General features: G+C 38.8%; 1 protein-coding gene across 39 annotated transcripts in view; it reads left to right on the top strand.

The window, feature by feature from the left end:
- The window catches only part of LDB2 (LIM domain binding 2), a 391,560-nt gene that overhangs the window by 290,388 nt on the left and 75,373 nt on the right, over positions 1-25,799 (top strand). For all 39 annotated transcript variants that reach the window (NM_001265886.1, XM_015138036.3, XM_078001917.1 and 36 more), the window contains 3 exon segments: positions 13,985-14,157; positions 21,003-21,125; positions 23,821-23,904. In NM_001265886.1, the coding sequence (NP_001252815.1) occupies positions 13,985-14,157; positions 21,003-21,125; positions 23,821-23,904 (380 nt within the window).

Here is a 25,799-nt window from a genome sequence, read left to right as displayed (position 1 = left end):
CCTTTCCCCTACCTAGGGAGCTTAGGTTGTTAGCCAGCTGTGAGTCCCAGTGCTGGCTGCTGCCCCTCCCCCAAGGAGCTCAAATGGCTTAGGCAGCAGGCAGCGGCAGCAGGTGCTGGTTGCCCTCCCCCCAGGAGTTCAGTAGGCTTAAGCAGATTCCAGCTGAGAGGCTGTAAGAATCTGCTGGTTCTGGGGTTGGGACACTAGACACCGGTGGCGTGGGTTCGCAAGTGGGATCTTCAGATCTGTGGGTTGCACAGTTCTGTGGAAAAAGCAGTTTCCTCAGCTGGGTAGCACGCTCATTTACCGTCTCCCTTGGCTGCGGGGAGGGGGTTCCCCTTCCCTGCGTGGCTTTCAGGTAGGCCACCGCCCCACACTGTTCTTCCTTCTGTCCATAGGTCACACCAGCCTTCTAGTCAATTTTGATTGGAGAACATGGATACTTTGATTGCTAGTGAAGGATTCACTCGCTTATTATGGTTTTTTCTGTGGGAGCCTCCGAACGCGGCTGTTTCTAGTTGGCCATCTTGGCCTCGCTCCCCAGACCTTCTTATTAGTTTCTATTGATGACAGAAGAGAGAGAATGAAGCCAGAGAGAGAAGCCTGAGCTGTGACCTGCAATGGAGCAGCCCTGCCCCTGACTTGTGTGGTCCAGTAGATGTCCGGTGTTCCTCTCTCCCTGTCAGAAGGCCTCTCCTTCTGGAGGGGATGGAGTGCAGACCGTTCAGAGATGTCATTCATCTTTAGGAATGGAGCCCCAGTCCCCCACTGAAAGGTGATGGGACAGCTTCAAGGAAGGATGATGGGATAGTGGTGGAATGTCCGGTGTGCTGGTTGTGTGTTTAACCTGTGCGAGACATTAGTGACGTGCGTAAGCACCGGCACCTGGGTCCAAGGATCAGGTTGACCAGGGCCATTTCAGAACGCATAGAATGCCCAGAGGCCGCTTTCTCTTGCCTAAGTCCCAAGGTTTTGCCGAAAACCTGCACACAGAATGTCAGACCCCACAGCTGGTGCCCAGGCAACGTTTCAGACTTGGGTGGGTATAATTGGGCTGTTCCGTCCTGCTGCCTGAGAGCCTATGCAACATTAATTCTCTGTCGGAACCGTTGTTCCTTTTCTTGTAGACAATTCAAGGGTCAGGAAGACAGCCCCCTGTGGACTCCTATGGAATGTGAATCTGAGCCTTTTTTTACTGCTTCTCATTTCCAAGGACCTTTACTTCCTGTAAAATGCCCCTGCAATGCTGACCTGGCATGCAAATAGAGTCTTTTTTTTGTTGTCTTTTTTTTAAAGACGTGTGATTTTCTGTGTGGAGTTGGATGTTTGTGAATCACGCACATATAGTATGATAAAGTAGAAACCCCATCAAAACTAAGTTATCTTAGATAGGAGACTTTATTTTTTTACTTGCAGAACTCAAAATTAACTTTAAAAATGAATCTTTTAAAGTGATCACTCTAAAACCATAAACCATGTTCTGGACTAGAACACTGACATATGAAAATTCCAGGTACAGGGCCCTAAAACCTTATTTCCCTGTTTTTGTGGTCTTTACTCTCTTGAACCTGAAATGAAAGTGGCCTTACCTCTGTGTTAGAAACCCGTGAGTATGCATAACAGGTTTGAGATTGGCAGACTGTCCAAATAGGTGTGCCAAGTCCACATTTATCTACTTGCCAAACATCTCATAAGCAGCTATTTACATCACAAATGTGGCATGATACTGAAATGATCAAGAAACATTCTCTGCCTTCAGGGAACTACAGTCACTGAAGGGAAGACAATAAAATTGATGATCACAATGCAGTGTGATGAGTCCCAAAGTCTGTGCATAAACAGGGTATTATGGGAGTGATAAGTAGAGCTAACATGTGTCAGGCACTGTGCTAAGCACTTTGCATGCATAGCGTCGTTAATACTTGCAGCTGCCCACTGAAGCAGTTATTGTATTGCCATTTTGTAGCTGAAGAAACTAGGGTTTAGAGAGCATAAATCAGTTGTTCAAGGTCACAGTATGAGGAAGTAGCACAGCCAGTGTATGAATCAGAAACTTTCAAAGCAGTGCTCAAGTTTATGAACACTTTAAGAATACAAAGGAGAGAATGAGACTCAAAAAGGCAGTGAGGATGGTGCTGGAGCTGAGACTTGAAGATGCCTAAGAGTTTGGATAAAACAGAAGAGACCCAAGCAAGGCCCCCCTGGGTGGTGGATGCTGAGTGAGCAAAAGTTTCAAAGAATGCAAGTGCATGGCACCACTAAGGAAGTAGATGAGATTGAAATGGCATTGAGAAAAGAGTTTGGGGGAGAGCCAGTTTATTATTTTAATTCTACAAACCTTTCTTTTGACCTCAAAATCCTCTTTCAAGGGTCATATTTTATTAGCTTCTATTTTAGTAACTGCTTAACACTTTAGAACGAACATCTTGTATAACATCCAACCCTGAAGAAAGGACCAGTTTTACCCATGTCGGCCTTCTCTCTACAGTAAGGAAATCACTTCTCTGACCACTCTTAGAATTGCTAATGGTTGATGATTCCTGGTTTAGATTAAACTGGAAATTACACACATATGTCTGTTTCTCTGGCAACATTTCTCTAACCCAGGTGAATCACATTGATATTAAAACACAAAATTCAATGAATTAGGGTGTCCCCATTGGTTTGAGTTGGAGAAGTCCTGATAAAACATATTGAAATAATTTTATAAGAATTCTTAGAGTTTGGCAACTTTGAAAAATAGAGGAGTCGATTTTCTTTTCTACTTCTTTAGTCTGGAATAATTTTTCCATGTAGCCAAGTGAATGGATTTTGAGTAGAAAACTGCAAACCATCTGAAAAGGCCAAATGTAAATTAGTCACTTGGAGCAATAACCACATGAGCTGGATGCCTGTCATTAATTATTTACCTTTATCATTTACATGCAGATAAACTTTTGAGTACTTGAGGGCTGTCACTTTGTGAGGGACTTGCTTTATGATCTAAATGGCAAAAAATTAAAAACTTGACAATATTAAGTATTGGTGAAGGTTGTGGGTGAAACAGGTATTATCAGGGCTGATAAGGAAGTAAATTGGTAACAGCATTTTGAAGGACAATTTCTGGTACCCAGTAAAATAAAATATATATTTCCCTTTCTCAGGGTCTACCCTATTGAGAAAAGAATGTAAAACAATCTCTCATGTCCCTCAACATGGGAATATGTAGGTAACTTTGATAGAGCCATACTCTAGAATACAATGCAACATTTAAAATCAACGAATGAGTCTTCTTATGTACACTAACATATGTAAAGCTGAAAACGTATTATTGACTAATAAAAGAAAACTCCTGCCATATAAATACATTTAATATAACTTTGTGTAAATAAACACAAAATAAAATGAAACAATATAATTTAAAAATCTAGAAGGCTAGGAAACATTGATAAAAAGGTGACCCAGGAAGTGGTGAAGGCACTGAGATTGATGGGTATAGGGTGGTCAGGGAACCTACACTTACTGGTAACTGTTTTACTTAACCCTAGCTGTTTAAACAACTAAAGTTTGATATTCTAATGTCTTAACACCATAGAAAGGTATTTTTTGCTCCAAAGTCCAAATGAGTTCTCCCCAAATGTGGCAGCTCCCCCTCCTGGTGGTAATTTAGGAAACCAGAGGCTCCTCTGTTTCCTGACTTCTCCATCCTTAGGGCAGTGAGTGGGGCGGGGAGGTCTCTGGAATCTGCCCACTGTGTCTTCAGTGTCTGAATGTCAGAGATAGGGAGACAGTGCACCAGTTACACACAGAATTATTTTACTGGCCTGTCTGGCAGTGGGATTTCCCTTCTTGACGCCTATTCTGTTGAACAAAATGAAAACAATGGAAGTGTCCATTAGGCACTGGCCACAACTCTGTCATAAGACAGCACTGAGCTAAAAGGGAGTTTGAGGATTCTGTAAGGTCTAGCTCAACACCTGGAGAAAAGAATCAAATTTATTGTGACGAGCTAGTGAGTACCTGTGAGAGTAATATGGTTTTTTCTTTTTGCACATGTATTACTAATGTGACTTAAGAACTAATTATAATTAAATCAAGACATAGAAATTAACCAACATTGATTGATTAAAAACAAGTGTTCCATTTTATTCCACCCTAACTCCAAGTAAGCTATGTAGTTTTACTTCTCTGATCATGGAATTTCTCTCCTATTAAAAGGAAGGTGTGGAAAATAATCATAGATAACCTAATTACTTTTATTAAATAATTGTCGGCATTTTGTATTTTATTTTTTTCCACATCTGTTAAGTGCCATTCATGATCACTAATCAAGAGCTAATCAGTATTACCATAGTTGAGATCATCCTACTCGAATCAAAGAAACATGTTAAGTATGTTCCTTTTTAATGATTTTTTAAAAAAACATGGAACTAGCTAAAGTTGCGTTTTAAGACCTTTAGGAATCCATTGGGATTAGGAAATGCTGCTGGGAATTACTGGACTAAACCTTTTGTTGGCCCTATCTTTCTAACTTAGCATCCAGCAAGTGGCTCAAATAGGGCACTGCTTTTACTGACATTTGTGAAAGGAATGAATTAATTCATAAGTTAAATTTATCCAAAAATGTGGTATATGTGTGCATAAGAGAATGTAAGGTTTATGCTAAGAGTAGAAAAGGTATTCAATAATTGATAATATATTAATGAATAGTTTTCAAAAGGAAAATTACTTTATTACTGAAAAGGCATGCAGTCAAATTAGACGTTTATCAGGATTAAAAAGAAAGAAGTCATAAAACCAAGGAATAGAATAATTGTTTGTTTTTCTTTCCATAGTAAGTAACAAGATCTCAAATCAACATTTAGTACTTCCCCTAGTCCTAGATACATTCCCTAAAACTATCAAGGGGAAAAAAGAATGCCCACTACTTCCCTCATTATTTAAATTTTTTTCTGAACGTTCTGTTTTTTTTTTAATATATATATACACACACACACACAATATATATATATACACACACATATTTTCTCATCTTATTGCAATGTTATTGCAATATATATACATTCTTATATATATATTCTCATGTTATTGCAAGGGTTAGAACAGGACTATATATAGGAAAGGAGGATCTATATATAGGTAAGGAGAAAGGGAATAAAAATATCAATATTTGGGAATAATAGATTATTTGGTCCAGAAAACTTTTTAAAACCTTCCCAAAACACTATTAATATTAATGAGTATTCAGTTAAATGCCTGGGTTACAAATGGAAATACAATTTTTAAAATTCCATTAACCATTTAGCATAACTAAAATATTCAAGGATCTTAAGAAATGTTAAGTATCCAAATATAGAAAACTACAAACCTCAGAGGGTGCAACGTATTTTTTGGTGGCCAGGCACTATGGCTCATGCCTGTAATCCCAGCCCTTTGGGAAGCCAAGGCAGGAGGATCCACTGAAGCCAGGAGTTCAAGACCAGCTGGACCCCGTCTCTATAAAGAAGTAAAAAATTTAGCCTGTCATGGTGGCACCCGTGTTCTCAGCCTACTTGGGTGTCTGAGGCAGGAGGATTCTTTGAGCCCAGGAGTTCGAAGTTACAGTGAGCTATGATCGTACCACTGCACTCCAGCCCAGGTGGCAGAGTGAGACCCTTTCTCTAAAAGAAAGAAAAGAGAAAAACTAGGGAATTTTTTAAAGATAAAAATAAAGATTTAAACAACTGGACATGCATTTCATATTCCTTTATAGGAACATTGGATATTGTAAAGATGTCAACTTTTTCTTAGTACATTTAATTTAATTTGAATCAATCTCTCTCCGTGTTTCTTTTTTGAATTTAACATAATTACTTTAAGATTCATATGAAGAATAAAAAACAGTACAGTTATGACAATGCTGACATAAAAGAGTAATACAGAGGGCAAAAATAAATCTACCAGATGTAAACTACATCCTAAAATTTTAATAACTAAAAGGATATTGTACCATCATAAGAAGAGAGCAAGAGCTCTGTGTAATGGAGTAGCTTATCCAGATGAGATCTTCCAAGGCATAAATATGTAACATCTGACCAAGGCAGCAGCCTAGATGATGGAAATATATCACCTTCTCTAACTAATGCTGTTGCTTCTCCCGGGACCACTCTCTTCCCCCACCCTCTGTGCCTGATTAACGTCTCTGTATCCCTCAGCTTGGGTCTTTCTCTGACACCTCACTCTTTCCCCATGGACTCTGTACTATCTTTATGAGCCATTAGTAACAGAGCATGGACTTATTATGGAAGTCATTAAAGGACTTCAATTTCATACTTAGAGGGTGCTTGATTCATACTAAGAAGTCCAGTTAGAAGGAGGTCTCCATTGCTGTGGACTTCTCCTGTACAATGTTATTGTCTGTACTTTGGATCAAAGTCGAAAGAGTTTTGCCACCATGAAAGACACACATCTAGAATAAATAGCCCATAGTATCACTGACAGAATTAAGACCCAAAATAATCTGAATATGTCGAAGTACTGGGTTCAATTAAATGAGATGAATTCTATCAGGTTTACATGTAAGCTCCTATGACTTGGGACCTATAAACTCACACATTTATTGCATTGACTCATTCATTATTGTGTGTCAGACAATGGGGAAGCAGGAGAGACAAGATGGAGCCATGACACACGTTTAATTGGTGAATTAATGATGCTAAGAATTGCTTGATCAAAAGCTCTGTAGCAGCAGGAATGGGGTCTGTCTTAGTCATCTTTGTTTCTCTAGCACTTAGCACCTAGTGTGAGATAGGGTGACTGAAGTCTTGGTCAAGTTATTAAAAATTTGGTAGGTAGAAAGTGGAAGAAAAAATGCCTATTAAATTTATAAGAGGATCAAAAATTTTTATGGCATTTTGAGACCATGTTGGCAGCTGGAAGTGCATTTAGGAAAAACAGAGTAAATTATATCATTGGCTAAAATCTTTCAATGTCTTGACATTGCACTAAGGATAAAATGGAAGCCATTTGCCATGGTTTAGAAAGTCCCACATAATCTGACCCTGCCTCTTTCTGTGACCTCATCACTATCATCTTGTTCTCTTTGACCACCCTCCTGCCACAAAACCTTCTTTCTGATACCATAACACACCAAACCCATTCAATCAAAATTCATTCCTGTCTTAGGGCTTTTGCCCCTATGGTTCCTGGGCCTGGACCTCTTTAATTCCAGATCTTCACATGGCTTTGTTCAATTAGGACTCATCTCTGTCATCACTTCTTCACGGCAGCCTTCCAGACTGGCCAATCTAAACTAGTTGGCCTTCCCGAGCCATCAGGTTTATTCTCTGTCTCCTTACTTGTCTATTTCTAGCACCTAGAACAATATCTGGCCTGTAGTAGTTACTTAATAAGTATATATGAAATAAACAAATCTTTGAAATAGCAAGACAGATCATCAGAGAGAAAATATTCAAGTAAATTAGTTTGGTTGAGAAAATAAGGCATATTAGAATGAAAGTTATGCCAATTTATGAAAGTAAAATTAATTAATTAATTCAACTTGCATTCCCTTCATCAAGAACAACGAGATCTACCTTGAACTAGTATCACCCCCATCACAGGTCAAGCATATTTTACTGCTATTGTTTTGGCTATATATAATGGTTATTTACTATAAATGAAATCATCAGTCTTGTTTATCTCACTCCTAGGACCATATTCATTTGCAGGTCAGCATAATGCATTTACTGATTTCTGAATACAGATAAGTTTAAAGTTTAATGACTCTTGGTGTTTATTATGTATCTGAATAATAGAATTTCCATTTGGATTTTTGACATATAGCAGAACTGCAGTAGCTTTAGCAGAACCACATAAAACTACCCAGATTTAGCCAACAAATTTATCTATTTTCATGTTTAGATACAAATTTTTTAAATCCTAGTATAGTAAATAATTTTAATATAATTAAAACGTTTGCCTAATTAAAAACATATGCTTGGTTATATGGTTCTCTCTTTTCAGAGTTGCAAAATCATCAGCTAAATAATGATCATATGTCAAATGGCATTAATATATTGTTAGTAACAAATTTTCCTCTTACTTCACATTTTATTAAAATCAGACTCTCAACCCCTTTTATTTCTTGGAAGCGAATTGTCTTTGAAACACATAAATTACAGGCATTTAAAATTTTAATTTATGCCCCCAAATTAAAAAGTCTCACATTAGATGATGTTTTCTCAAAAGACTTGTAGAACTTCAGAGCACTTAAACATAAACTTGAGAGTAGCAGTTTGGTAAGGGTATTTACCAAGAGCTTAGAGTCCCAGCTAACAGACTTCTAGAGAGTTAGAAACTCTCAAAATAAGAAGCAATCACTACGTTGATTTCCCTAAAAGTATTTGTGTATGTCTATTTTACCACAACCTCACCAGGTTTATGTTTTAATCTTTTTTTATTATTTTAACTTTGTATTTCAATAACTAGTTTGAATATTTTCCTCTGTGGTTATTTTCTACATGCAGTTTCTTTCACGTGAATTACTTATAAACATCCTTAAGAGTTTTTTTTAATGCATTTCATAATTACTAAAAGAGATAAAATGCTCTAAAAGGCAGACCTTCTGCTTTGGGGAGGATGCACAGTAGTTTATGTCTTCTTTATGATCTCCCAGCTTGTATTACACCATTTTGTTTCTAAATAAGGAAAAAAGTTAGTTAACATCAATGAATATCTGGTAGATAGCCTAATATCTACAAGTAATACCTACAAGAAAAGATAGAAGCTAGATCCTGCCTCCACCACACCATCACCCTATCAACTTCCATAGCAAGAATTTCTAGGGAGTAGGGATGGATGTAAACAAAACAGAACAACAGTGAAAATCTCCCTGAGGAGCTTGAAGGCAGGGATCCACAGCACAATTAGCTATGAATAAAATCTTAGCTATTTCTGGACTAATCATATTTACCTATAAAGTGTAGGGTATAATTTAAACATTGTTTATACACATTTCAGCACCTGAATAATTTAATGTATGATTTTCTTTTATCTTTCATGAATACATAGATAAATAATGTATGGTATATTTTACTCACCTAACATCACAGAAAATCTTCCTGTGTTATCTGGCTCTCCACACTTCCCAACTTTTGGAGCTTTGATCTAAATGTGTTAGAAAAATACCATCGCCATTATAATCTACTATAATCTTAATCTCACTCCAACAATATTGAAAATATAAAAAATTAAAATCGCCGGGCGCGGTGGCTCACGCCTGTAATCCCAGCACTTTGGGAGGCCGAGACGGGCGGATCACGAGGTCAGGAGATCGAGACCATCCTGGCTAACACGGTGAAACCCCGTCTCTACTAAAAAATACAAAAAACTAGCCGGGCGAGGTGGCGGGCGCCTATAGTCCCAGCTACTCGGGAGGCTGAGGCAGGAGAATGGCGTGAACCCGGGAGGCGGAGCTTGCAGTGAGCTGAGATCCGGCCACCGCACTCCAGCCTGGGTGACAGAGCGAGACTCCGTCTCAAAAAAAAAAAAAAAAAAAAAAATTAAAATTTAAAAAAATTAAACAAAAGAAGACATAATCCTTTTCATAGGAGCACAATGTAGATTTATGTATATCAATATTTAAATTATTTTAATTCCAGGGATAAAAGTATAAATGTAAAGTGTAACTTTGACATGTGAATGTAACAGTATAAAATCTAAATAGATTTGGAACTGGTGTGGCTGTCGAGTTAGGTGACCGCTGAACCTACATCTGAAATGTTCACTGATTTAGTCATTTTTATCTGACTGTGCAATGCAGTGGCATGGTTGACTGCATTAAAAGAACTTGCTAATCTCAGAGCTTCAGAAATGATAAAATTGTACATCGAATTCAGGATACAGGAGATACTGATAAAGAGTTCAAAATCATAAATCCAGTTTTAAGCTTTATCAGCGATCACATCATGTTATAGATACTTAGATACTTGCTACCTCTCCTGATAGAAATGAATTTGAAAGGCAGGGACAAAAATCTAATTCAAATTCAAAAATGAATCTGAAAGAGAGGGACAAAAATTTGTGTTTGCAGCATCGACCGTCGACCATGGAGCTTTATACCTACTCCAGGTTCAGTGAATGTTTACAGAAGAAATTGATGAATGATCAATAGAATGATTTCTTCAGGCGCATGGGATTTTGTTCTGGCTGTCTGTCCCATTCACTGCACATTATTTATGTATTGCACATTGCATGCATGTGTGCACGGTGTATGCGTGTGTTTCTTGTATTTTTGATTGCTCTCCTTTGTAGAACAGAAGCTGTTGGCAAGTATAGTCTCTGTGGGAAGCAGAATAGTGCCCCCTGCAAGATATCCGGGTTTGAATTCCTGGTATCTGTGAATGTGACCTTACATGGCAAAAGGGGCTTTGCAGATCTCATAAGTTAAGGATCTTGAGATGGGAGATTATCCTGAATTCTTTGGATGGATTCAGCGCAATCACAAGGATCCTGAAAGTTAAGAGGGAGGCAGAAGAGGAAGTGAGAATGATGCCTCGCCAGGCCCCAACTTCCCCCTGTGAGTTTTGAAGATGGAGGAAGGGGCCACATGAAAGGTGTGTGAACATCCTCTAGATGATGAAACAAACAAGAAAATAGATTCTCCCTGAGAACTTCCAGAAAGGAATTCAGCCCTGCTGACAACCTGACTTCAGCCCAGCAAGCCCTATGTCTGATTGTCCGGACTATGAAATAATAAGTTTGTGGTGTTGTGGGCCACTACGTTGGTGGTAATTTGTTACAGCAACAACAGGAAACTAATACAATCTCTGACACCTTTTTAATCTCCTGCAGCTTCTAACACAGTGTGTTGCACGGAGAGTCAGTTATCTCTTGTAGCTGATCGCTCTCATCACTTCCTCTTTATTCTCTCAGTGTTTACTACTCTGTCCATGCTGGAAGAGGACTGCAGTGGTCAGGATTTCTCTATTTGCAAATGACAGAAATCCAACATGAACCAGCTTGAGCCAATTAAAAAAAAAGAAAGAAAGAAAAGGAGGGGCACACCTCACACAAGTGTGACCTCTGAGGGATGGCATTGGCTTTATTCCCAGCTGAGACTAGGGCCCAAATCAGCCCGTGAAGCCTCTCTGTCAATTTGCTTTGCTTTTCTTCTGTATTCAGCCTCCTATATTTCCATGACTTGCAAGTTTTTCCTGGCAAAACTTCCCTCTTTCTTTCAGGGAAGAATTCTTATTTGACTACCTTTGTGGCTAGTGTGGTTGAAAATTATCTACTGATACATTAAAAAACACCCCAACACATGTTGGCTTAAAATACAAACATTTCTTTTATTTACTTATGATTCTGAAGTTTGTGCAAGGCATGTCAGGGACAGCTCGTCTTTGCTCCATGTGACACCAGCTTGAGGCAGCTCAATTGGAGCTCAAGGATTCACTTCCTGGACAGCTTCTCCCATGCAAGTTAGTGCTGTTTGTTGGCTGGAAGCTCAGTTGGGGTTGCTGGATGGAAGACTCAGTTCTCCTTCACATGACCTCTCCACATGACTAGGTTGGGCTTCTCATGGTCTGGCAGTCTTAGAGTAGCAGGACTTTGTATGTAGCAACTGACTTCTTCCTGAGAACAAAGTGAAAGCTTCCAGTTCTTTTAAAGGTGTAGCCCAAAACTGATACAAGGATACTCATGCCACATTCAATTGATTAAAGCAGATCACAGGGCCAAGCTCAGATTTATGGAGAGGAGACTGCATACTCAAGGGCGTGAATACCATTGTCATGGTTTACTGCGGCCACCGGACTGTGGGTTTAGTCTACTACGGTGGATAATGAACCTTTGTGACTAATCGTCTAAACAGGACCATGGAAAAATGGGAGGGCAGGCTCTCAAAGGAAACAGGACTGAAAACAAACCTCCAGTATCCATGGCAACCATTTCCTAGAGTGCTAGAAATTATTCAATAAAGCAAAGCTATGTTTCTCTTTAAGTGTATTTACAATATAATTTGTACATTTTCTGGATTTGGGCAAGTAATTAAAAACTTAGGTTTAAAGTTAAAGACTCTCAAACGTTTCTCCCTTTCAACTTCTATTTTACTATGAATGAAAACGATGGTGCTATGTAGCAAACAGTGATCTAAAGGAATTAACTTGTGCAGGATTCATGATAAATAAAGTATAATGTTCCTAATCCAATGGTGGTTATTTGCCATAACCTTTTTAATGTGACAATTCTTTGGCCTACATCTGCATTTTTATAGTTTGCATTTATTCTCAACAGTATGAATCCCAAATTGTCAAATTACTTAGGCTGATTTATGATAATTAGCTTTAAGTTAGAATATTTGAAATACATTCAATTAATTTTATCTGTGTAGTGAAGTACAATACGGATTTTAGCATTACAAAGTTTTCTTTATAATATTAGCTATGCATTTGTTAAAGGACATGGTGGACTCAAATTACTCTCATTTGAATTTTATATTTAGAAAATGAGCATGCAGTATTAGAGATTAGGCAGTATTTAGAAAATGCATGTAGAAGGATTATCTAGGATGGAATCACTGAAAATCCTGGAATATTTAGCACACACTTGTTGATTGATTTTACCTGCAGCAAATATGAGGCAATAACAACTGTGTAAATTATTTAGAGACTAGTCATCTGTATGGGGATTCCTTAAAATCATTTCAGAAAACAATTTGGCAGGGTATTTCCTTTATACTTATTTTTTCCAAGTTCATGTACAAAAGAGATATAGATCCATACAAAATGGATTATCACTGATTCTTTTATAATGAAATTAAATATTTTAAAACATTCAAGTGACGATTGGGTGATCTTTCCTAGCTAAAGCTTTCTTCGGTAGTTTATTTATCTTAAACATTATTTTTGTCTTTCAAAGGGTATTATATAGTGAATGTAAGAGATTTATTAAAAACCTTGGATTGCTTGAGAGTGCTTTAGAACCTTGCCTTAAAATCTGCACATAGGCAAAATTCCTGATATTATGAGTTGGGATTTTCAGTGTAAGAGGATTTCACATCACTGCTGAAAAAAGGGCTTGTTAGAGATTTCTAAGCGTCCTATGTCAGAAAGGCCCAGCTACTTACACAATCGCTGAAACTAAAATGGGGCAGGACCAGACACATGGAATGAAAGAGACCAATTTAGACCAAGTGAAAGGGATCAACTTCTCTTAAAATGAGCCTTTTATTCTAGAGAGATATCTTATACAGCTCCAAAAGCAGGTAGAATAATCAGCATTTACATAGTTATGGATCTCTTTGTATATGGAGATGGGAATTATTTTTTAAAGATTTCCATTGTTTAAAGCAGTCAGAGACATAGTGTTGGGAAGAGCAGATATTTTAGGTGTTTATAGACATGCAGTTAGAGACCCCAAATATTTACTTACAAGTCATGTGATCTTGAAACATTCAAAATAACCTCCTCACCGCCCCCCCCACCACCATAATAACATTTTCAGGTATCAGTCCTGCACTCTCTTGGGGTTGTTCTGAAGATCCAATGAGAGAATACCAAAATACTTTACACACTACAAAGCATTATTTATATTATCACTACTAATAATAAAAATAAAACATGACTGGGTAACTGGCCTATACATGATGCATTTAAAAAGTCCAAGTAGATTGGAAGTGTCTTATTTTTACAAACATGTTCATTCCAAAAGTATACAAGGTCCAAAGTAGTTCATGCGTTTCCCTCCTATTATTTTTAAAGTACTAACCCTTATTTTATTGACTTGCAGTGGACACAAAATCTGGAGAGATGACTGGACACATTTTTCCTGAATAGTTGGGGATTATATTTTATTAACTGTAACCCAGAAGGGTCACGGCTGTTTTTAAAGAGAAATTTGCCTCTTGCTATGGTTTCTTGAGATGATCAGTATCCGGTTTTAGGAGGTTTGGCAATGGTGTTGGGTGTGTGGGGCTGGTGGGATATTTTTGTTAATGGTTTGTTTCTCTGTGTTTCTCTCCCAGCTATCGGCAGGACCCTCATCCCCCGTTACTTTAGCACTGTGTTTGAAGGAGGGGTGACCGACCTGTATTACATTCTCAAACACTCGAAAGAGTCATACCACAACTCATCCATCACGGTGGACTGCGACCAGTGTACCATGGTCACCCAGCACGGGAAGCCCATGTTTACCAAGGTACAGGACAGGCTCTGTCACATGCCCGGCTTTTCCTACTCTGAGTGCATTAAAGAATAATAATTATGGTTTTCCTATGGAACCTGGGGCTGATTGCTCATCTCCCAGATACTTTCAACACCATGAGAGAATCTTCCTTGTCTGTGACATGGCTTGACTCTTGGGGTGAACACTGTTCTAAGATGTGTGCACGAGATACTGAGCACATGAAAATCAAAGAGGAGGGAGCCAAAAACTAAGAGGAAGAGAGGTTCTACTGCCTTTTAAATTTTAGTTGCTAGATTAGAATTGTTGTTTTATACAAAATATCTACTATAGCTGAAGGAACATATCCTGTTTTTGCGTGGTCAGCATTGTATTTGTGCTTTGTTACTGAAATAACTTTTTGGAGCTGAATTCAAATTTGAATAAGGGAAGAATCCTCTAACCATGACCCAACTGTAATCTGTAAAGGAACATAAAAACTTTAAAAAGTCAATGAAATTAGGGAATTCAATAAGCAGCTGAACAAGTATACCTATAAAAGAGTGAATGAGGGGAGGTCAAGTGTCAGGATCAGATTATCACAATGTTTGAGGCTGAATTCAAAGCCCCATGGAGGCTGTGAAATGAAAAACAGAAGAGACAGATCTTTAACCTCATCTTCTATACATTTTAGATCTACGATCCTTGCCCTACATAGAAAATTGACATATGGAGTGTTCCCTCTCACCAAAGACCTTTCTGGAACACTACAGATAATCTCTTTATGTCCTTTTGCAGGTAGAAAAATTAGTAAGAACAAATATTTAATCACAGAATCTGACAAACAGAAGTTTATTTTAATGAACACTAGTTCACTGCATTTTCACTAACACTCAACATGAAACTAATTTGTGATATTAATGATAGCAGCTATCTCTTTCAGTTCAAAACACAAATGACAACCCTCTCTTTATGCTTAAGAGAGGTTGAATCATCAGGGTTAACTGCAAAAGCCCAATGTATGAAACTGAAGATGTTATTACTTATGCAATTTTGCTGCAAGAATAAAAATATATTTATTTATTCATTGATCTTGTTGGTATAGTTTCATCTCTCCAGTACCCATGCTGGTGTGCAAAACCAAAGGCAAAGGAAATGGTTATAAAATGCAAAAACAAATCATCAAATACCATTGATTCTATGGCATCTTAATTTTGTCAGTAGACTTTTTAAAATGTAGGAAAGGGTAGGGTTTTTCTTTCTTCCTGGTCTAAACAGGCAGAGAGGAAAGTTGTCATTCAGAGACAAAGAAGCTTCACACTGGATGCAGAAGTCCTGGCTGGCAATAGACTTTTGCTACATGGAAAGTAATGATCACCTGAATGATGGTTTAATCTGTCCATGTCTCACTTCATTCTGGAGATGCAGAACATTTACATAACCTTGTAGATCAGAGGGACATGGAAGCCATTCATTTTGCGAGCCATTCATTTCTAGTGTTACAAAGTCTTAGCACTGCAGAGAAAGCCTTTCTCTGCTGCTTCCTTATTGTTTTTTTTTTTTTCTTTTTTCCTCTAGGCTTAGTGTTTATTTTTAGGTAATTCAAGAGAAACATACCAACTCCTTATGCTGTAAGGGGGAAAAAAAATCCATGATAATTAAATTAAAAGCTTTGCTGTAATTAAGGAGTTGCTTCCAAAGCCAGTAGCCATTGAAAATAAAAATGCATTTTGTCGTAGTCCTTTTATATATTTACTCAGTTTCTTTCTTTCTCAGGCCAAAACTGATTCATAAATGAACATAGCTTCTCTGAAGGTTTAGTGCTGAACATTTGGGACTTGTTTTAGATAGAAAAGAATCCCATTCTTCTGACAAATCGATAAAGTGTTATTTTCATTCAAATCCAGAAACTAGGGTTTTCCTGTGTTGCATTCTTTCTTATCCTGAAATTTTCCTCTCAGATGGTTGAGTGGTTTGTTCAGGTGTCTAAGGCAGTCACCAGAAAGACCTGAGCACTCCCCCGCACACAGCTCCCTTGCCCCAAGCAGCAATTGTTTGGACCACCCATCTGACGCGACTCCAAGGAAGTATATTTGCCGACTTTTGAAATGAATATTTCCATACCGTGATGAAAAATATCACTTTCTGAGAAATGGAGCTCAGTTACGTGGACTTAGTCCAGATGCTAATTATGCACATTTATTTTTAGGAAATTTGAAAGGATCCATTTTTTTTCTTTTTTTCCTCTCTCGATTTTTTGGTTTTTGTTTTTTTGCTCCTTGGTGATTATTATAATACTCAAAAACCTTTCCAATATTATTGTTCTTATATTAATTAAAAATAACTCATTTACATGTAATAAAATATTATGACTGTTTACTACAAAACAGTGGGCTAATGACCTTTCAGACCTTTTTACAAAGAAAAAGGGTCCAGAAGCCAATGCTTATTTTTAAAGGGAAGCCTGCTATTAGTACTTAGCATACTGTGTGCAGGCAGCATCGCAGTGTTCTAATTTAGGCTATCAATAAACTCTCATTCCCCAAATAGCATTTGACCCAGTGGTTCTGAGTTGCTTTTATGAAAATTTGGTCAACTCATGATTCAAAAATCAGCTGCAATCCTAATCAACAGAAATATTAACTATTCCTCGGGAGTATCATGAGCATTTTGCAATTTCCTGATACCAGGAACATTATCGATTATGGATAAATGTGTAATTAGAATTTTAAAACACACATTATAAAGCCTTTCTTTTGTGTTTTCAGTTTTTTAATCAAACAGAAAACAAGGTTTAATAATCAGAAGAGCAGACACCAAGGTTTTCAGAATTTATGCCTCCGAGTAATATTTATATTTGAGGATGTGAACATGGGTGGATTCTGGGGAGGAACACTTTCTAGGGTACATTCTTGGGGTTAATTTTAGATTTTACAAACCGCAACAAAGTTCTGGCCATTACTGGACACTCTTATCATCTCTATAAAGATTGGTTTATGTTTTCTCTGTTCTCAATTTGTTATTATGAAAGTATTTACTGCTACAGAGAAGTACCATGGAAGTGTACCCACCAGTTTTCCTATATGAATACTTACTTATGTCTTTGACAGTTCATCCTTCTTACCTTAGCCTGTATACCACATTAGATTTCAGAATTTCTACTCTTCTCCTGACTCTAACCAAGTTATAATATCAATGATCAGATCATGTGTATGTTTGTGTGTGTGTGTGTGTATATATATATGTATAATGCATATGTATGTATTTACATATGAAGTACCACTAAGGAAAATACAATGAGCTTTGCACAACTGTTAATCTAAAAGCACTACTCCATGCATGCTGTTCCAAGCATACAAACTAAGAAAATTATATAAACACTCCCACTTAACAAGCACACCTGATTTCATCAAAGCTATATGAGAATCATTGTATTATACAGCTAAATATACAGTCAATATTGCGTTACAATTAGCCAAAGAAAGAAAAGGGTTAAAAAGCTACTGGTTAGTTTGAGAAATGTTCTTTTTTAGTTCTCTTGTTCCTGGCCTAGTCTCAAGCTAGCACGTGATCGGCTGAATGCCTGCCAGCCTCTTTCTTGTTGATCCTCCGGAGACCATCTGTACTGGGGGCATTGATTAGAGTGTGTCTGCTGGGATTACATCTTTTCTGTTGCCATGCCAACTAATCAGCTGATTTTGGTTACCACAGAAACAAAATGTCAGAGCTCACAGTACGGTAACATGAATTCAGCACAACAGAAAATGTTTTCTTAATTGGGGACCCTTTTGATTTTGGATTCCAAGTGAAAGGCATCTTTTTTTTAAAAAAAAAAAAAAAGGCCGACTTCAGATAAAAGCTACATTAATTGTATTGATTAAGAGGAATGCACAGAATTTTTTTTCTGAAGAGAGAATATGTTAATTGCCTTTTATAGGCTATGCCTGTTTTTTATAATTTCTAAATAGGAAATACGTATATATTTTCTCTTATTTGCCTCCATTCCATTTGCTGGCTGTTGCATGTAAAGCAAATCACAAAGCCTTTGGTTTCCTTTAATTTCTACGATGGGTACAGGGTGTGGAGTGGCTGTCTAGGCCCTGGAAGGTGTGGGTGTAATTACTTGGGGAAGACCAGCCATGACCAAAATCCTCCTCTGACCTTTCATTCAAGGAAGTCATTTATTTTTCCTTAAAGAAAACATAGTCAACTCAGATTTGATTCTAAAGATTCCTGCCTTGCACGTGCTATACCCCAGTTAAACCCTTGGTTTTGACTGAAAATTAGAGGAGCCCAAGGCTTGCTGCAATTTTCCATTTGTAGGCCCATGACAGTTTGACTGCAAGAAAGGTCCCCAACTAGCTCACTCTGTTACCGTGAACAAAGGACACAATTTAACTTGACCTTACAGATGCTCCAATTGAGTCATCTGTCAGTAGGACTACATACATGCTTTCTCATTATGAAATTCTCTCCCAATAGAAGTAAACCAGACCCTTCACCTGCCCTGCGTTTGTGGTTCACAAGTGCAAAACAAATATACTAGATAATTTTTTAAACGCTGACATTTAACTAAGCTAGTATTTGTTTAAATATCCAATAATCTCCCCCTTTAAAAAGAGGATTATAGCATCCAAATATCCCTGTCCTGTTTTTGTCAAGACATTTCACTGTTGATGGCTCCCCATAGCTACCTCCCTTTTGTGAAAGCTGTCACCACAGGTGGCTTCTGTCATGCCGACACCCCAGGGGGAATTGTGTGGCTTAATCTCCATGCAACTCTTTTTAATGTCTTGGTAAATTAATTCCAAAGTTGATGATGCTCAAGGGGAGAGGTTTGGGGACACTGAAGTCTTCTCCCATTTCTATGCACTCAACTCTCATGGCTGAGACACCAGAAACAAGGCTCTGAAGACTACACAGTCAAGGGGTTTCAAGGCAAGGTGCCCACATGCCTGAGTTTACCCACAGATCCTGCTAATTGGATCTGAAGCAAAGGTCTTCACCCAGATTATCAACAATTATCCCACAGTGTCTCTGAGGTCTTTGATAAGACAAAGATGGCACACATTAACAGCATCTTTCTCGAGTAGTGTCCCATCAACACTTGTTAGTAATTCTCCTGTACTGGCATTTGACTTGTTGAAAGAACATGTTACCTTCAATTTGAGCGCATGGAATGCACCCAACCCAGTCCTGTGGACCAAGTTGCAACCCAATTAGTGATGGTGTTTTGTATTAAATTTCCAAAGAAGAAAGTAATTATTAATATTTCATAAAAGGCTGATATAAATTGTTCACTATCTTCATGGACTGTAGTTTTACAAATACTTACATTCTCTCTTCAGTTAATTAATTTTTACTTATTTGTTTATTTGTTTTTGAGTGTTTTTTCAAGTGTCTGGAGTATTGTATGTTTGTTTTTAGTCTAGGAAATCTTTCTCCAAAAAGCTTGATCAGAAGCCCAATGCAGTAAAAAACTGAAAAATCAAAGCTGCTCAGTGAAATCCAGAAAGTCAATGAGGATCTCAAAGCCGAGATGGAGGCCCAGTTCCTCCCAGCAGAGCCCCTGAGATGTCGCCACTAGTGAAGCCCTAGGTCTCAGGTGGCACACGATGACCATTACTGGTCTAGGGCTTTGTGTTTTCTTGGGTAGCATTCTTTTTATCTGCAGCGCTATCATTTACTGCTATCCTACTACATGCCAGGCAGAATTCCAGGTAGCCTACGTACATAACTTTATTTAATGTATTTTCCTAACATCCTTACCCAAGGATATTTCTATTTCCATTTTACAGATGAGAAAAACTGGAATTTGGGGAATTTATTAGATTTTCCCCAAATTTCCAGAATAAGTAAAAAGTAGAATTGGGATTCAAAACCAGTACCCTCTGATGCCAAAGTATGCACCCACTATTTTGTACTGCTTTCCTAGGGCAGAAATGGTCTGATTAATGAGTTGTAACTATTTAAACTGAACCAATACACTACCGCCACTTCTAGCTCAGAGTTGACATAGGCTCAGTGGTTTGTGATTGCCTAGCACTTTCTTTGATTTCAAAGTTGTTAATAGCGAAAGGAATGGTAAATAAAATAGGAACTACATGCTAAAAATGCTATGAATATAAAAAAAAGATTAAAATGCTACTCTGTCACTGATTACTCTATCAAGGAAGAGACCCTTCAAAATTCTATTATGTTTCATTAATTATATATATTTTTCTTAGAAAGATAAAGTGTCCCATCCCCCTAAGACTGGCCTTTTATGCTAGCAGAATTTATCATTGCTGATGTGCTGAGATTCAAGGAATATACTCTTGACACATGCCTCTATTTTCCACATGTCAGTAACTGATACTAACTGCCTTGGGTTAAGCATTGTCCTCTGGAATTTCATTTTCGAAATAAAAACTTCCTCCAGTTGGATCAAGTTGTAGTAACTTACACTTAACCATGAATGAGTTTATTGAGTACTTTGTCCCAGAGTAGGATAACCAAGATTAGAATAAGAGCTGAAGCCTCTGTGGTTGAAGGATGATGAAAGTGGAGGAAAACTTTTTGATCCAATGTCACTATAAGATGGATTTTATCTCCATATTTACAGACGAAGAAACTGAGGGTCATAGAGTTTCAGCAGTAAATAGTAGAATTACTAGCACATCACGGCCAATAAGCAGCTGTACAGTCTCTTGAACCCACTGATTTTAGAGCTGACATTTGTACCATGTGCAGTGGACACATCACTTGTGTCACATCTTTACCAAGAGCTAGCACTGCCCAAGGACAGAAAGGGAGACCACGCTGAGTAGCTGATATGTGAGTTACAAAAAGTGGCTTTCACAAAGTGCATAATGAATGACTGTGTTGTTTGTCACTTCTAGGTGTGTACAGAAGGCAGACTGATCTTGGAGTTCACCTTTGATGATCTCATGAGAATAAAAACATGGCACTTTACCATTAGACAATACCGAGAGTTAGTCCCGAGAAGCATCCTAGCCATGCATGTAAGTAATTTAATCTCTGTTTTGCTTTCTTTTTTTTTTTTTTTTTCCTCCTTCATTTCACTCAAGGGGAAAAACCCAGTCCTCTCTCTGTGAAAGAATTCCAGTAGTTGTCACGCTTTAGGTAATTAACTCTAAATATTGAGTTTTGTTCTCAACCATTTTAATCCACAGGCCCTTTTCTCCCCTTTTTCTTTCCAAGATTGGTACATTGTGTGACTATTTTTTTATATTTTATTATTTTGAACTCCAAATTGAGGTTACTTCAATAAACAGTTTGTACTTTTCTTAAATTCCATTCAGTCATTATCAATTACTGCTCTGCTTGGGCTAATAAACCTGTTACGTATAACTGGGGAATGAAATAAAACAAGAAGTTAGGAAAACAGTTTCCAGTTTTGATTAGAACCATCTGATGGGACATGGGACTCCTATATCTTCAGATTCGTGTCAGAAGTTGGTCCTCCCTGATCACGGTGCTAAATTTGAAGTGGAATATTTTGGCTTCTGTTGGTTTTGTTTGACCATAAATCACATCAAATTTACTGAGCACAAATTAGGTGCAAGGGTGGGTTCTATGCCAAGCTAGAGATGTATTTTAAATGTAAGTAGGAACTAGTCAGGTGCAATCTCTTAATAAGTCGTCAAAGGCATCAACTTAAATTTAAGTCTCTCCTCTATAATACATGATGCTTCCATGAAAATCTTTGGAGCAAAATCAGACTTCATAAGCCTAATTTTAAAGACCCTGAACAATCAAAAGAAAATAACGTAACAGTAACTACCATTTCCTGATTTTTTACTCTGCCAGGCCTTCAGCTAAACATTTTGTGTATCTCATGCTATTGAATTCTCACAGTCAGGCAGAGAGTTGAGCTAGTATTATTCCTATTTTAAAAGTGAGGAAACTGAGGTTCAGAGAATCAATAAGTTGCCCCATGTTTTTTAGCCCAGAAGTAGCAAAATCAAGATTTTGTCCACGGTGGTTCTAACTTTGTCTCCCAGCTGTCCCATTCCCGGCTATTTCTCCACACATTAGTTGTCAGCCACCTCTTTCTGACTAGTTAATGCAAGCTCTGCCCTTCCCATTAGCCTTATTCTTTTTGTTGTGGCACCCCACTTTCCTGCTCCATGATTTCTGGCTGTTTATGCCCCAAGCCCTTGGTTTTTAAAGCTTAGTTTACATCCTCCACTCTCTTCGAGGAAGTCTGGAATATTCACTTCTAGTATTCTCAAAATAGACTAAAAGGCAGCAAAGGATAATAGTTGGGAACCTGGGCCCTGGATTGAGACCACATAGGGTTGGACCCTTGCTCTTGGGTGAGTTTGGGCAAATGATGTGACATCTCTGTGCTTCTAGTCCCTCATCTATAAGATGGGTACAGTAATAAAGCATGTTTCAGATCATCAAATTAAGAGTTAATGACTGTAAAGCACTTAGAACAATGCCTGGCCTATAGTGTGTCCTCTACGAGTTTCGGCGATTGGCTGTCATCATCGTCATCGGTAGCCACAGCAGCAGGAACAAGATTTTTGCATTCCTTTATTATTAGTTTTCCTCTCTTCTGACTGAAATGTAAGTTCCTTGAGGTTGACCCTGACTACTTGATAGAACAAACTCTTCTTAGCACATCAGAGTGGTTTAAGAATATAGGCTCAATGTCAGGGAAGACCTCGTTTAGGAAATTGACATGAAACTGACATGCTCTGTTTTCTCCTGCATTTTTTATTTATATACACAAATCCAATTGGTAGTATCACTATGAGAAAAGGTATGTACAGAAAAGAATAAGTCACATTAGTATAACCTAGTCTCACGAAGGCAGACGTGGAGACAAGGGGATGTTTACTTCCCTCTCCCTCTGTTTAGTGCCAATTTGCTTATATCAATTAAGGAAGAAGGAAAGGCAAACAGAAAGAAAGAACATCAACCAAGAGACTCATTTTAAAATGGATCCCAGAAAGAATTTTCATTTTCTTCTAGCCAAACAGAACATTTGGTGTGGCCCATGGTACTTTACATCCCTTCTTAAAATGTGGCTGACATTTTGGAAAATATGATACTTACTCTTACAGTCCTGCAGGATAAAAATTGTTGGGGATATCTATTTCCAGACTAGCTTAATGGGGAGAAGAGTTAGAATTCTCTGTCTCTCCATATATATACGTGTGTGTGTGTGCATGCGTGTGTATGCGTGCGTGTGTGTGTGTGTGTAGTTCGAGTCAGTGGCAAAGTTTTCCAATACAGCCCTCAACCCCAGGCTGTAATAACACCACCACTATCACAGCAGGAAACAGAGACCAGTCCTGAAGCATGGATCTGCCCAGTCCAGGGGGACTGCCTTCTCTAAAGAGGGCGTTAGACCTGGAGCTCTCCTGGCAGAGTTCTGTGACTCAGGCTGGAGACCTGAGTGCCAAGGCCTCTCCAAGAGGAAGTAATGTCATTTCTCCCAAGGACTGAAAGCACATCTGAGCAGTTTGGTTTTTCCCCAGTCTTGCACAATTGATCTGAAAATGTCCTTGAGTGTTATATGCAAGTGTCTTCGAAATGTAAATTAAATTACCTCCAGCAGCCTGCCCTCCAAATAAAATCGACAATGTCGAGATTACATTTCCTTAGCAGCTGTAGCGCAGTCTGAGATTTTCTCAGGACCATCCTGTAGTGATAAAATACATGTGGGGTTTTTTCTCCATTTAGGCACAAGATCCTCAGGTCCTGGATCAGCTGTCCAAAAACATCACCAGGATGGGGCTAACAAACTTCACCCTCAACTACCTCAGGGTAAGATCAATCGAATGATTTTATGTTTTGGTGAGTTTGAAAAGTACTCCAGAGGTTTATATGCATCCTGACCCAAGAAGTTAAAATGAGGTACTGGTGATATAGCACAGTGTCTGTGTTCTGTACCAGATGTATGTGTGTGTGTGTGTTTTCAATGGAGGACGGGGTTTAATTAACAAAGCATCAAACCTGGAATTTGTCAGGGTTCAGTCCTATATCTATATGTCTCTTGGAATTAATTATTCAAAGGCTAGCAAGGTCCCATTGTCGCAAAATGCTTTGTTGCTGCTTCCCTTGTTGTTGTCTCAAGTTCAAATGGGTTATTGGTGAGTTCACTGCCCCTATGCCTCCAGCCAGGCACTGGTCATCCCTTAGGAGAATCAATATACTGCCTCAAAGAGTCTCCTGAAGAAATCCAATCCCAGGCTGAAACACAGATATTTCTAAGGCTTCATAAGGACTCTCTGCACAACATGTAACAGATTTGGTGGTGGGTAAAAGAAGGAGATTCTTTCTCTCTACAGCCTAGATGCCCCAGGGCCAAATCCAGGCCTGACAACAGCCAGAATCAGCTGTGCTCCCCACCCGCCCATCCTCATGCCCATGCCATTGCAGTGGCCCTGAAACACTAAAGAGCCCACTGGTCTCTGCTCAGAGGGAAACCAAAGTCAGCCCAGGAGTATGGGTGGACGGCAGGTGCTCCCAGCCAGGGTAGCTGGGGCTGTGTCCTCCCAAACCTCCGGTCTCCGCAGTCAGAATGGCTCTCTTGTGGGGCATCTGATATAATGCGGATGGGTGGCGAGGCTTGGGGCGTGATGGTCTATGAAGTTGTTCTCTCCACAATTCAGAAGGCTGCTCTGTACTGCTGGGCATATTGTCTTGTCAGGGACCAGGAGAGTTTTAGTTTAAAACAGGGAAGATGCTCTTCCTCCTGCAGATAAAGAAGTTCCACACTATGTGTCCTCAGCTGACCCCACATAGGAAGCTGAGACTTTGAAGTCTATCCTAGACTTGGTCACTCACCCTATAGCAAGATCTTGGACAGATTCTTAGTTACATCTTTTAGCTGCATTTAACACAGATTAATAAACACCAAATTTCCTTCCTTCTCCTCCCCACTCCTCTTATTGTCATCTGTCAATGGTTGACTTTCACCCTGTGGTCAAGGCCCACCAGGTCCCCACATCCTGTGGCCCACAAAGACTGAGGTCAGACCTGTGAAGGCACTACCCCTCTCCTGACAATGATAGCAAGGAAATCATGTATAGCTTTTGGCAATAGGGAGTAGTGTTTTGAGGCTACCACATGAACACAGTGATTGCTGCATGTCAGGTTCCTTGCTGTGTATCTTGTGACTGAAGTAGTCTCATAACGGACCCTGCACCCCATTACCATCCCTGTAGCAAAGTGAGGCACCGAGGGTTTCAGTAAGTGAAGTAAGTCTCCCAGCTTTACATGCAAGTGGCAGAACTGGGACTTGAACTCAGGCAGCCTGACCCTAGAATCCATGAGCTCCACCACAGAATGCTGCTCCCTTGCTAGTGAGCATGGGAGACTGATGATATTGATAGGAATTGGGTCATGTCTTTCCTGCCTTCGCTAGAGAGTCAGCATCTATCAGTGAGCCTTCGTTCACTTTGCCAAAAATAACATCAGCTCCTTGTAGGGTTTAGTTCCAGGATTGGGTCAGACAGTCCATGTAAAGGGCTTAGCACAGGGCCTGGGGACAGAAAGTGCCCCATTTGTGTTCATTCTCATCATGTATTGAGCACCTTCTGTGTGCCCATCATTGTTTGTTGTGCTGGAGCCACGCAGAGAAACACAGCACCCACTCTCTACTCTCACTCTGGGGATGTCTAATGCTACTTTGTTTCCTGACTTGCAAATCGTGGTTC

Source organism: Macaca mulatta, chromosome 5 (assembly GCF_049350105.2).
Source record: "Macaca mulatta isolate MMU2019108-1 chromosome 5, T2T-MMU8v2.0, whole genome shotgun sequence".
NCBI classification, from domain to species: Eukaryota; Metazoa; Chordata; class Mammalia; order Primates; family Cercopithecidae; genus Macaca; species Macaca mulatta.
The sequence above is the reverse complement of the archived record's forward strand: the minus strand, read 5'-3'. Positions and strand labels throughout refer to the sequence as shown.